The 13,306-nt window shown below is 42.5% G+C and overlaps 1 protein-coding gene and 1 non-coding gene across 2 annotated transcripts; one reads left to right on the top strand and one right to left on the bottom strand.

The window, feature by feature from the left end:
* Positions 1-6,102: 6,102 nt before the first annotated feature.
* LOC141631409 (uncharacterized) lies at positions 6,103-6,654 on the bottom strand. Its single transcript, XM_074444084.1, has one exon. It carries the CDS (start codon positions 6,652-6,654, stop codon positions 6,103-6,105), a length of 552 nt encoding a protein of 183 aa, XP_074300185.1.
* Positions 6,655-12,387: 5,733 nt separating this feature from the next.
* LOC141636550 (small nucleolar RNA R71) lies at positions 12,388-12,494 on the top strand. Its single transcript, XR_012541156.1, has one exon. It is a non-coding gene; the product is annotated as a small nucleolar RNA R71 (small nucleolar RNA).
* Positions 12,495-13,306: the final 812 nt, after the last annotated feature.

Below are 13,306 nucleotides of genomic sequence, written 5' to 3'. Positions count from 1 at the left end.
CACTACATATTAATAAAATCATTAGTCCCTCTGATGCGTGTCGTTCAACACCAAAAATAAATGCCAACAAGCCTATACTATAAATAGCTAGGGAAGTCGGGTCGAATCCACGGAGAGGCTTTTCTATTAACTGTAGTCTAATCATCGGTCACAAACGGGGTTTTGAATTTGATGTTCTAACTACTAAAGTTTAAGGGGAAGAGAAAATAAGGGTATAAGAGAAAATAGGGAGAAATGTAAATAAACTATCAGATAAAGAGAGATATGCTTAGGGATTTCGGTGACGTCGTGTTCTACGCGCTATCGGGATAACTAGGTCGGCAAGTTTATTAGTAGGAAGGGCTAGGTTATCTCCTTTCGGTCTCAAACCCGACTATACCTTTCGGTCTAAAGTCGCCCTAAGGTCATCCTACTTGACTTTCGCCCTCATAGGAGTCAATTATCAGAACTAAACAAGTCTACCCTTCCAATCTTTCGATCCAGGTCGGGGGTTAACTAAACAGACGGTCTCCTGCGTGCACTCATTTAACCGATCTACAAATAAATTGCTTAGATCTGGTTCCTACCGCATAACTACCTTAGTAGTCATCCTAACATGCTTCTAACACGGTTTCCCTCATCCCGGCATATAAAGAAATTAGCTACGCATGCTAATTATATTAACTAACACAATTAATAACGAAATGCTAACGGAAAACATGATGTGACAATAGTATAAAGCAATAACGAGGTTAGGGCCGAAATTAATAATGAACCTAAAAGAGCAAATATAAAACATAAACTAGAGAAGAGATTAAGGGAAGGAATTATACTATAGTAGCAAATCCGGCGTAAAGAACAACCAAATCCTAGATCGTAAAATTCCAAGCAAAGAAAAGATGCTTGAGTAAAAATGTAAATGGGAAAATGAATGATAGGTAAAAGATATTAACCTAGTAACTCGTCTTTTTGTTTTTATAACAAAACTTCACGAGTAGTTTTATTAACCTACGGGCTTTAATAGCCCACGTAAAGGAGAACCTCTCGATCGAGAGGTTATGGCTCTCGATCGAGCATAGGGACGGCTCGATCGAGCACATGGCAACTTCGATCGAGGCATGATGATTCGATCGAGCACAGACGGCTTCGATCGAGGGCTTGTGTTCCTCTGTGTTCTCGATCGACGGCCAAATGTGGTCGATCGACATCTTGATAACTTCTCGGCTTCCGTAGTAGTCGACTTGCGTAATTTGGTTAACTTTCGTCTTCACGCTCCCCATGCATGAGTCCTTCGTCTTCTTTTCCGTCCATCTTCCAGAGATGCTATCTCGAGGCCACAAAAGGTTGGTTTCCGCTACAAATATGCAAAATAGCAATAAAAGCACAAAGTAGCCTATTCGGGGTATAAAGCGACATAATATCACTCAAATACATAGAAATGCGTGCCAAAAGAGACCGTAAAAGTCTATATAATATGCACGCATCAAACTTCCCCAAACCAAACATTTGCTTGTCCCCAAGCAAACTAAATGCAACTAAAGACCTAATGGAATGGAGTAACTTTCAGAGCTAACTACTAGTCAATGCCAAACCGCTTTAATGCACTAAATCAACTACTACCAAGCTCAAAGCAGGTGAACAAATTTATGCATATCATGGAATTACATTGGATGTTCGACCTTGCAAGACTCATAAATTTGGACTCTCCCGGTTCAGTCTTCTCTTAGCAAAGCAAATGGTAAGTAAGAATATGTGTGCAGAGAAAGAAGAAATTGCAGACTCTCACCTAGACTGCGACCAACACAACATGTAACGCTAACTAACATGAGTAATGATTCAGTCACCGTACACACGCAAAACCACCGTTCAAGGACTATCACGTGCCGAACAATTACATAATATGGATATGTGAGGCTGAATTGGTAAGAAGGGGCAAAACAAATATGGAAATGTGAAGGTAAAAGCCGAGTTAGAACCTAACCAAGACCATAATAAAATACATCCCACTCTTCCAATCATATAAATAACTCAATGCCTTATAATTTGGCATATACAACGCAAGAATCCATAATGAATGTACCTCGTAAAGTATAAATAAGCACGAGAGGTATAAAATATTTTTCAGCCATTTTTTTTCTTTTTCCTTTTTTTTCTCTTTTCTTTTTACACGGTTTTTTTTCTTTCTTGGGCTGATTTTTTTTCTTTTTTTTTTCTTTTTTTTTCTTCTCATTAATACATACTCCAAGATAAGATATACGAGCCAAAATCCGATACATAACAATATATTCCACAAAACTACTAACTAGCTCAGCAAGGGTAGGCTAAATATAGGTTGTAGTTTCAGGGCAACTGGCGGATTTGGCTAATGTGGAGCTCATGGGATAAAATGAGAAAGGGGAATATGCAATAGTTCTCAAAACATGTAATACCGACCACAAACCCATGCGTGCAGGCAAAAAGAAATCAAAACTCATATACATGCGATACAATGAAATGTGGGGAGTAACTACTCTCAATTCCTAGGAAAACTGGTCATGAATGTCACCAGTTATGGCTCTATATCTCAGAATATATAGGTAGTTTGCCAAAATTACGAGTCAAGTCTAATAATCCGTAGTAAATTCCACAACAAAATTTGAGAAATCACTTTTAATTTTCTTACAAGGCAGTTATGAAAGGCAAAGAATGGCATATAAACGACTAGCAGTGCAAAGTCATCATTAAGGAACTCCAATCCGACTCTGCTATATGCAAAAGTAAACATGCTATGTTATATATTTTTTATGTTCTGATGTTTTTTTTTTGATGTTTTTATGAGAAACAAAAGCATAAAGCAGTAAACGTGAATGCAAAACAAAATGCAAATGCAGACGCAAAAGGATGCATATACCCTCCCAAAACCAAAACAGACAATGTCCTCATTGTCTTCACAGCTAACTAACATCAGCAAAATGGGAGATGGGGTACGCAAACCTAATACATGCTCCTAAAATACAATAAATAAATACAAAGATGAAAAAGAAAGGAAGACGGTACTCACAAGACGGTTTCCCCAAACCAGCAACAAACTAGGGGAACCTCTAATCGTCATCTCCAGCTACCTCCTCCGCACCTGGCGTATATGGGGGGTCCCTCGCCTCCTCTCGGGCAGCCCGCCAGTGTCGCCCGCTCGACCGCAACCGCAACTCTCGTGCTACCGGTGTCTCCTCCACCTCGTCCTCTGAGTCAGAAGGGAGTGGAGGGTACCCACCCTCTGGCTATCGGTAGAAGGAGGGATGCGCCCACCCCTCTGGAATTGGTCGCCGTGCTCGGATGTGGAACTCGTAGATCGAGAATAAGGCAAGAGCCTGATCCCGTCTCATCTCGGAAAGGTACCTGCACATATCCAGAAGCAAGGCATCACGACGCCCTTGGTCCATGACCTCGGGCGCCCCTAAAGCAGGAGGGCAAACAAAATTGGCCGGCAGGGCCGATCCAGAAGGAGGAGGGCAAACAAAATTGGCCGGTAAGCGGGGGCGTGGACGCGGGCGTCGGTCCAGCCTGAGTCTGAGCTTGAGAGAAAGAAGTCGCTCCGGCCTCCCGCTTCCTCTTCTTAGAAGAGGAGGATGCAGGGGTGAAAGTAAGGTGGTAGGTGGGTGGAGGTAGCCTCGCTCCCTCAGCAGCAGTCGGGAGCGGTAAAAGTAGAGGAAGGGTAGGGCACGGTAAGGTAACAGACGTGGAACCACAAATCTTCCACGTCCTCATGCCCTTCTTCTTTGGGAACCAGGCAAAGTCGACCATGGCAGCCAAGTCAAGGTAAGCCTGCTTATGAGGCGCGGTAAGTCCAGGCTCAGAGGGGTAAAGATGGCGGGCAATCCTAGTCACTATCCCGCCACAGACAACAGAGGTCTTGACCTTCTTCCCAATTCCGTTCCAATGCTGAGCTACCAAATAAGCAATGTTTAGAACAAACGGGGTACCGTAGTCAATGTTGAGGTACACAGCGAGAATCGCTAGCTCAGTGTTGGTCACGTTATTGGGCTCAGGTCGCCCAAAATATGGTCTCTCCCATAAGTCACAAGAAGTAACGGGGAGCAGGTAAGTGTACGTGGGCTCCTCTCCGTGTGGGGTAAGGAGTGTGAGAAAGTGCAGCCCAAAGCAGCTGAAGGATATCCCGAGGCGGCTCGATGGGGCCGTCACTAACTAGGCCTAGAACCTCCCCAAACTTGGCCAAAGTCCAATGGTGCGACTCATTGCGGAGTCGAAAGTGAATGCAAGGACTAGAGTGGTTGGAAGCGTAAGAGTCGGTGTCAAAAGAGTAAGAGCTGAGAAACTTGTATGTAGGGATACGAATAGCAGCCTCTTGCAAGGTAATCAGACCCGACATTCCCGTCCCGTTCAACAAACTACAGACCTCCTCATAAATTCCTAAGGTCTCTAGGTCAGTCCGCGCAATGAAACGGGTGGAGGAGAGAGGGCAACGAAGTAAAGCGGATAACCGAGCCCGGTGATCCGTGGAAACGAAACGTACCGTGGGCAACTACGGTAAAGGAGTAAGAGTGGCCTCTCTTGCAACTGCAGCCCCAGAAAGAGCCGAAAGTAGTGACTAGTGACTAGCCTCTTCGACTCGGCTTAGGTGGCAAACATACCAGTGTCGGGAATCGAGGCGTGACTCCTCGATCCAGCATAGAAAAGGGCCTGGTCGGGGCAGGGGCAGCAGGTGTCACCTCTGCCACAGCCTTGGCTTTTGTGACCTCGGTGGCGGCTGTGGGTTTCTCCGTCACTGGGGTAGAAGCAGCATCCGAAGCTGCAGTGGTGGTAACCACTGGAGTAACAACACCAACAAAAGAAGCAGCCGTCTGAGCATTAGCAGCGGTCTCAGGTACGGTCTTAGTGACAGGGGTTTCTTTACTGGAATCCATAACTACAATAGCATCAAGACTAATAATTAAATTACAATTTCAATTGAAAAATTCATCCTAAACAACCACATAAACCCTAAATCACAAAAAAGGGAATGGGGATTGCAATTAATTGAAAGAGAAGAGTAAGGTCGAACTTAGTTGATGCTAGAATACCCACACAAGCTTAATTAATTGAAACAATAAGCAAAAATTCGAAAAATTCGAATTGATAAACCCTAAAAACCCGAAAACTCTAATTAATCGAAAAAGATGGAGTTTGGGAGAGGGCTTTTGATTAATTAGGAATGGTAATTATATGGGTAATTTATTGTAGAAAGATTTTGGGCAAGAAAAACCAATTTTGTAAGGTAATTAATCGATTGAAAAATGCAGGAATGAAGGAATTGGGGTCGAGAAAATAAAGAAGATGATCGAGAAGAGAATCCCTTTATATACCCGATAAGCTTCTCGATCGATATACAAGTTTTTCGATCGAGAGCTTTAGCTCTCAGATCCTCTCGATCGAGTTAATTCATACCTCTCGATCGAGAGGTGGCTGTCCCTTGATCTTCCTCTTACTCGATCGAGAACGGACTCCCTCGATCGAGCTCTTTTTCTTCAAAAATCCTCTCGATCGAGAGCTTTTCCTGCTGGCACGCATTTTATTGTATTATCTTTTGAGTGCGGCTTTCTGTACCTGCAAAATTGACAGAAAAAATATCCTAAACTGCCAGCAAATTGTCTACAGTCCACAATTGTCTTCTATGCTAAAATTGTCTATAGTCTAAGTGTCTAATGTAAATAAAGAAGTTTAAAAACAATAAAAGAAATTCAAAAATGTATTGTCTATTACAATTTGCACGGGGTTGCAAACCCGGCTAATGCTCAATTAAGTCCTTCAGGCCTCTGCTAGGCCTCTGGCTAACGGAGTTACCCTCAACTGCGGTAACTTCCAACTTTCTTCTCCAAACATAAGTACCACTTTCCGACGAATGTCCCAACTTTATTTCTTCCGCCAAAATGCGTGTCATATTGCTACCATCGCCCTCTCCCATTCCAACATTGGAACTCGTTTCGCCTTGGTCAAGCGCCAAAGCTCCTCATCCAGGTCCTGTACAAGTAACAACAATAGCACGGTCCTCCTTATCGCTCTCATTCTAAGGCGGAGGTGTGAGTGTAGCAGGTAAAGTAACAACACGAGGGGGCTCAACATCAACAACGGGGATGGAAGGCGACTCAATCATGGGTGGCGTAACAACACCACCGCAGGAATAGCATGACACTCCAAAAAACGCATAGAACCCCTATAAGTAGCGGGTTTAGCAAAAACCAATTCCTCACCACCGATATTAAACGTAAGAGTGCACAACCCGACATCTATAACCGCTTGCGCAGTGTGCAAGAACGGTCTTCCCAGAATAATTGGGGTGTGATTATCTTCGGGTATATCTAACACGACAAAATCGACAGGAATAAGAAATATTTCTATTTGCACAGCAATATCTTGCAGTACTCCTAAAGGTCGTGACAAGGTCCGATCAGCCATCTGGACCGTCATGTTGGTACAATGGAATTTAGTGAATCCTAACCGTTTGGCCAAAGACAAGGGTAACACGCTAACACTTGCTCCTAAATCACACAACGCATTATCAATTAATTGAAGTCCAATGTGACACGGTATCGAAAAACTTCCAGGGTCAGCAAGCTTAGGTGGGGTCCTATTTTGGAGGTGTGCAGAACACCCCTCCGTCAAAGCTACTGTCTCAACATCATCTATGGTCCTTTTACGCATTAATACTTCTCGCATAAATTTTAGATATGAAGGTACCTTTTTTAGCAGCTCGATAAACGGAACACTTACGTTCAATCCTCACACAAGTTCACCGAAACGTGCGAACTCAGGCTCCGTCTTCTTGACCCTCTTCAAGCGCCCTAGATATGGAGCATCTTCAATAGGAGCTCTGTTATGCGTGTCATAAATCAAAGCGTTATTAATCATACTCTTGCTCATTGGCCTCGATCGACCACTTTCATCATCAGAATCTGTCGATCGATCACAACTTTCACTCGATCGAGAGACTTCACCAACAGCAGTGCTCGATCGAGCTACAGCAACCTCTCGATCGAGCTTCATCTCTCCATTTTCTCTCGATCGAGGAACACAAACCTCTCAATCGAGAGCTGTCGTACTGTCAGCAGCAGTAGCATTGGAATTCGTGCCAGAAACATCAGTACCAACAATATCAGCATCAGAATAAGTCAGTCCGGTTCTCAATGTTATCATATTCAACATTTCTTTCCTCTTTTTAGATTGAGAAGGCAGCTGTCCGGGTTGCCTCGTGGATTGATTTGCGGCAACTTGAGCTATTTGCGACTCAAGCAATTTGATAGTAGCATTGGTTGCTTGGTCCGACCTATTCACTTGTGTAGCGAGAGCTTGAATCATGGATTTCAGCTCTCCCACTTCTGAAATTCCTCCAGATGAAGAACTTCCTTGCTGCGGATTTGGAAATTGCGGGGGTTTTTTATAACTTTGCTTATGCGGTGGCACATAAGCTTGTTGCTGCGGTGGAGGAGTAGGATTTAGGACATTTTGACGACCAACCCAGATTTGGATGGACATACCCCGAATTATACCCTTGACGGTACTACTGGAAAGAAAAGACTTGCTCTCTATCAGCAAAACAGTCAATAGCAACGTGCCCCAGCTCACCGCATCTCTCACAAAGATTCGTATCGTCTTTCTTTAGCATGTGAACCGTTTGTTGACTCCCTCGAGTCTGCATCTCCAATTGGTCAAACCTATCATTAAGCCTTTCGAACTTAGCATCCATATCCTCACATTCGACATTAGCTATCGTCCGTGTACCACTCCGCGGATTCCCATATTCTGCAGTGTGATTAGCTATCTCCTCAATAAGCTTCCAGCCCTTATCATCATTAACCTCGCGCTGGAATCTACCATTAGCTGCAGTATCTAAAATGGCTCAATGATCATCGTATAACCCATTATAGAATTGGTTGCATAAAAACCACTGTTGGAATCCATGATGGGGTACCGATCTCACAGCTTTCTTAAAGCGGCACCATGCTTCAAACAGATTTTCAGAACCCGTCTGCTTGAAATTAGTAATCTGGGCCCTCAATGCATTGGTCCTCTGCGGAGGAAAGTACTTCTTTTAGAAGGCTAGAGCTAAATTAGTCCAATCCGTGATACCTGCTGCTTCTCTATCCAGGTCCGTCAACCATTCAATCGCATTATCGGTCAGAGAGAAAGGAAAGAGAACTTCCTTTATCTTGTCTTGGGTCACTCCCTTGGATGTAGGGATGGATGAACAATAATCAGCAAATCATTCCATATGTTTCCTAGGATCCTCGCCCGGGACCCCCCGATACAAATTTCGTTCGACCAAATTGATGTAGGACGGCCGAATGTCCAAGGTGTTGCCGTCCTCATCGGTAGACAATTTGAACCCCTTCGGAATATAGTCAGCAGTAGGCTCCGAATGACTCGCGATATTAGGCATTTTGACTGGAATAATAGTCTCACGAATAGAAGTTTCCTCAATAACCGAACATTCAGAAGTACTCAAGACTTCCTCCCGACGAACTCTTTCTAACTCCCTCTTTCTGCGTAAAAAGGATCTTTCGGGTTCGGGATCAGCCTCAACTAATTCACCCCTACGAGACCTGCGCATACACAGCTAAAAGGAAATAAATAAGAGCAGCCTTAAGGAAATAAAATTCCTTAAGACAAGACAGAAATAAACAACACAGATAAAAATGAAAATTGCCTCCCCGGCAACGGCGCCAAAATTTGATGCGTGTCGTTCAACACCAAAAATAAATGCCAACAAGCCTATACTATAAATAGCTAGGGAAGTCGGGTCGAATCCACAGAGAGGCTTTTCTATTAACTGTAGTCTAATTTGTCGGTCATAAACTGGGGGTTTTGAATTTGATGTTCTAACTACTAAAGTTTAAGGGGAAGAGAAAATAAGGGTATAAGAGAAAATAGGGAGAAATGTAAATAAACTATCAGATAAAGAGAGATATGCCAGGATTTTGGTACGCCGTGTTCTACGCGCTATCGGGATAACTAAGTCGGCAAGTTTATTAGTAGGAAGGGCTAGGTTATCTCCTTTCGATCTCAAACCCGACTATACCTTTCGGTCTAAAGTCGCCCTAAGGTCATCCTACTTGACTTTCGCCCTCATAGGAGTCAATTATCAGAACTAAACAAGTCTACCCTTCCAATCATTCGATCCAGGTCGGGGGTTAACTAAACAGACGGTCTCCTGCGTGCACTCATTTAACCGATCTACAAATAAATTGCTTAGATCTGGTTCCTACCGCATAACTACCTTAGTAGTCGTCCTAACATGCTTCTAACACGGTTTCCCTCATCCCGGCATATAAAGAAATTAGCTACGCATGCTAATTATATTAACTAACACAACTAATAACGAAATGCTAACGGAAAACATGATGTGACAATAGTATAAGGCAATAACGAGGTTAGGGCCAAAATTAATAATGAAACTAAAAGAGCAAATATAAAACATAAACAAGAGAAGAGAATAAGGGAAGGAATTATACTATAGTAGCAAATCCGGCGTAAAGAACAACCAAATCCTAGATCGTTAAATTCCAAGCAGTGAACAGTAAACGCAGTAAAAATGTATATGGGAAAATGAATGATAGGTAAAAGATATTAACCTAGTAACTCGTCTTTTTGTTTTTATAACAAAACTTCACGAGTAGTTTTATTAACCTACGGGCTTTAATAGCCCACGTAAAGGAGAACCTCTCGATCGAGAGGTTAAGGCTCTCAATCGAGCACAGGACAGCTCGATCGAGCACATGGCAACTCGATCGAGGGCTTGACAGTTCGATCGAGCACAGGACAGCTCGATCGAGGGCTTGTGTTCCTCTGTGTTCTCGATCGACAGCAAAATGTGGTCGATCGAGATCTTCAGTCACTTCTCAGCTTCCGTAGTAGTCCTGACTTTCTTAATTTGGTTAACTTTCGTCTTCACACTTCCCCATGCATGAGTCCTTCGTCCTCTTTTCCGTCCATCTTCCTGAGATGCTATCTCGAGGCCACAAAAGGTTGGTTTCCGCTACAAATCTGCAAAATAGCAATAAAAGCACAAAGTAGTCTATTTGGGGTATAAAGCGACATAATATCACTCAAATACATAGAAATGCGTGCCAAATGAGACCGTAAAAGTCTATATAATATGCACGCATCATCCTCCCTCACTTCTCTCAAAAAAATGATAAATATCTTCATCAAAGCATAAAAATCCAGAAATGACAAAAAAATGCAATGCAAGTTAGAGAGTCAGAAATATTTACAAATGGTGGTTTGGAGAGGACTCCACCAAACTCTCATCCTTAGTGAGATGTCATGGGGGCATGTCCAAGGTGTTGTTGATGTTACTCAACACCTTGAAGAAGTAGTCAAAAGCTTGTTCATTGTCATGATGAAGATCTTAAATAGATCTTTGCGCTTGTTGTCCTTCATGTTGGTCTTGATCGATAGCATTACCAATGTAGGGATTTAAAATCCCTTCAAACTCATCGTCCCAAGGACCATAAACATCATCTACTTGGTCACTAAAGATCTCTTGAGTTGATAGAGACAACTCTCCCACTTTCTTATCTTGGCCAATGAGGCCATCTTCTTCATTGCTTGACTTTGGTGAGCTTTTCAAGCTCTCTTTGTTACAACTTCCTTGCTCTTTGAATGGAGCATCATCGACTTTCTTCTTCCATTGGAATTCCGACTTCTTCCTATCATCCTTCCGGCTATAATGATCAACCATAAAACATGGTTCACGCAAACGGTGAGCTCTCATGGTCTTGTCAAGATTGAAAGTTATGCTTTCATCTCCCACTTCTAGAGTGAGCACTCCATGCTTCACATCTATCACCGCACCCGCGGTGTGCATGAAAGGTCTACCTAGAATGATTGGAATGTTGGAGTCTTCTTCCATGTCAACAATGACAAAGTCCACCGGGATGAAAAATTTCCCAACTCTTACGGGAACATCTTCCCATATCCCTAATGGTGTCTTCGTCGATCTATCGGCCATTTAGAGTGTGATATTGGTGCATTTAAGCTCTCCCATCCCTAACCTTTTACTCACCGATTACGGCGTAACACTCACACTAGCCCCTAGATCACATAAGGCTTTGTTGATCGTGGTGTCGCCAATGGTACACGATATTGAGAAGCTTCCCGGATCTTTAAGTTTTGGAGGTGAACTCCCTTGAAGTATTGTACTACTCACCTTAGTGAAGGCGCTAGTCTCAAGCTTCCGGATCGACTTCTTCTTCGTAAGGATGTCTTTCATGTACTTTTGCATAGGCCGGCACGTGATTGATTAATTCCGTGAAAGGAATCGAGACTTCCAAATTCTTCACAATCTCCATAAATTTCACAAGTTGGTCATCAAATTTGGGCTTGGCTTAACGTCAAGAAAAAGGAAGTCTAATCACAATGGGCTCCTTCTCCTTGTCCTTGTCTTCATTTCTCTTTGAAACTTCTTCTTTTGATGGTTCTCCATCCTTGGAGTTTTGCACAACTTCTTCTTTGTCACTAGCTTCCACAACTTTATCCTCAACTTGGTTCTCCGGTGCTTCATACCTCGTACCACTTCTCAAGTGAATGGCACTAACCGTTTATTGTCTTTGGGGATTACTTTGAGGTGGCAATTGCCCCTTTTGTCTTTGTGAGCTTGAAGATGCTAGTTGAGTTAATTGGGTTTCCAACATTTTGGTGTGGGCTAGGATGTTGTTGATGGTGATTTCCTTTGCCTGACTATCTTTTTGCATTTGAGTGAAAAAATCTTGTTGATTCTTTTGCATTTGGAGGACCGCTTTTTGAACATCAAAACCTTGGTCATTTTGTTGATTGTATGGAGTTTAATTTTGGTAACCTCAAAAGGGTCTTTGATATTGGTTTCTCATGGGAGGTGGGGTGTATGTTGGTTGATGGTTTTGAACATTTTGCCTTTTGTTTGAGAGATTTGGGTGGAATTTGGTGTTTTCATTGTAATAGTTTGAATAAGGGGTACCACTCTTGTATGCTTGAAAAGCATTCATTTGTTCATTTTTTCCCCTACATTCACTTTGGTTATGTCCCAAAGTTCCACAATTCTCACATATCCCACTTGGGATTGATGAAGATGCCGTCATGGCATTAACATGTTGCTTTGGTGATTTTGAGGCTTCTTCAAGTCTAGCCATAGCCTTTTCGAACTTCAAATTGATGGTATCAATGTGAGCACTAAGTTAATCACCCAATTGAGTAATAGATTCCACTTCATGCTTTCCTCCTCTAGTAGCCTTGCGAGGTCAACTATATTGTTAATTATGGACCTCCATTTCCTCAATCTTGTTCCAAGTTTGATTGTCATCAACTTCGGTGAACATTCCATTTGATCCCATGTTGAGAATGTTTCTTGAGTCTTCATAAAGACCGCTCCAAAATTGTTGTACCAAGAACCACTCTCTAAGTCCATGATGAGGACATGAGCGACAAATTCCCTTGAATCGCTCCCAAGCTTCATACAAAGATTCTTCATCTCTTTGCTTAAAGCCCGTAATTTGAGCTCTTAGCATGTTAGTCTTTTCCGGTGGATAGAACTTTTTGTAGAAAGCTAGAGCCAATTTCTTCCAAGAATCAATTCCAAGAGTAGCCTTATCAAGGCCTTTCCACCATTGTTTTGTGGTGCCAATTAGAGAAAAAGGAAATAAGACCCATCAAATTTGGTCTTGAGTTACACCGGTTTGAGAAATCGCATCACAATAGTCGCAAAAGGTCTCCATGTGTGAGTGAGGGTCTTCACTAGGAATCCCCCCAAATTGCCTTCTTTCGACTAATTGGATAAATGCGGATTAGGCAATGAAATTTCCGGTTAAGTGTTGTGGTGTGGGAGTACCATTGGGTAGGTTCTACTCGGTTGGTACGGAATGTGATGAAAATTTAGGCATTGTGGGTTGATTTTGTGTTGGGTTCTCCTCACCTTCACTTGCAAAAGGGTTGATGAACTCAATAGTGTTTGGTTGAATATCTAAAACCTCACCAATACCTCTCAAAGTTCTCCTAGCAAGTCTTCTATTGGTTGTCAAAGTCCTTTCAATTTTGTGATCAAAGGGTAACAAGTTACCTTGTGATCTTCTAGACATGCAAAATATCAAACAGCTTGAAAATAATTAGAACAAACCTTGAGGAGTTTTACTTCCCCAAGGCAAAGAAAGACACAACTAATAACAATTCAAGAAAATCTAAATCAATTTAACACCGTCCCCGGCAACGGCGTCATTTTTGGTCGGACTCACTTGGAGGTTTAGTTTTCGGTACTTGTCGTTAGGAGCACCTAGACCAAAACACAATTTATAACTCCACAAACAACTCTACAATTAGTAAAGAG

Source organism: Silene latifolia, chromosome Y (genome assembly GCF_048544455.1).
Source record: "Silene latifolia isolate original U9 population chromosome Y, ASM4854445v1, whole genome shotgun sequence".
In the NCBI taxonomy this organism is placed as follows: Eukaryota; Viridiplantae; Streptophyta; class Magnoliopsida; order Caryophyllales; family Caryophyllaceae; genus Silene; species Silene latifolia.
Note: the sequence above shows the minus strand (reverse complement) of the source record. Positions and strands in the feature narration are given on the sequence as shown.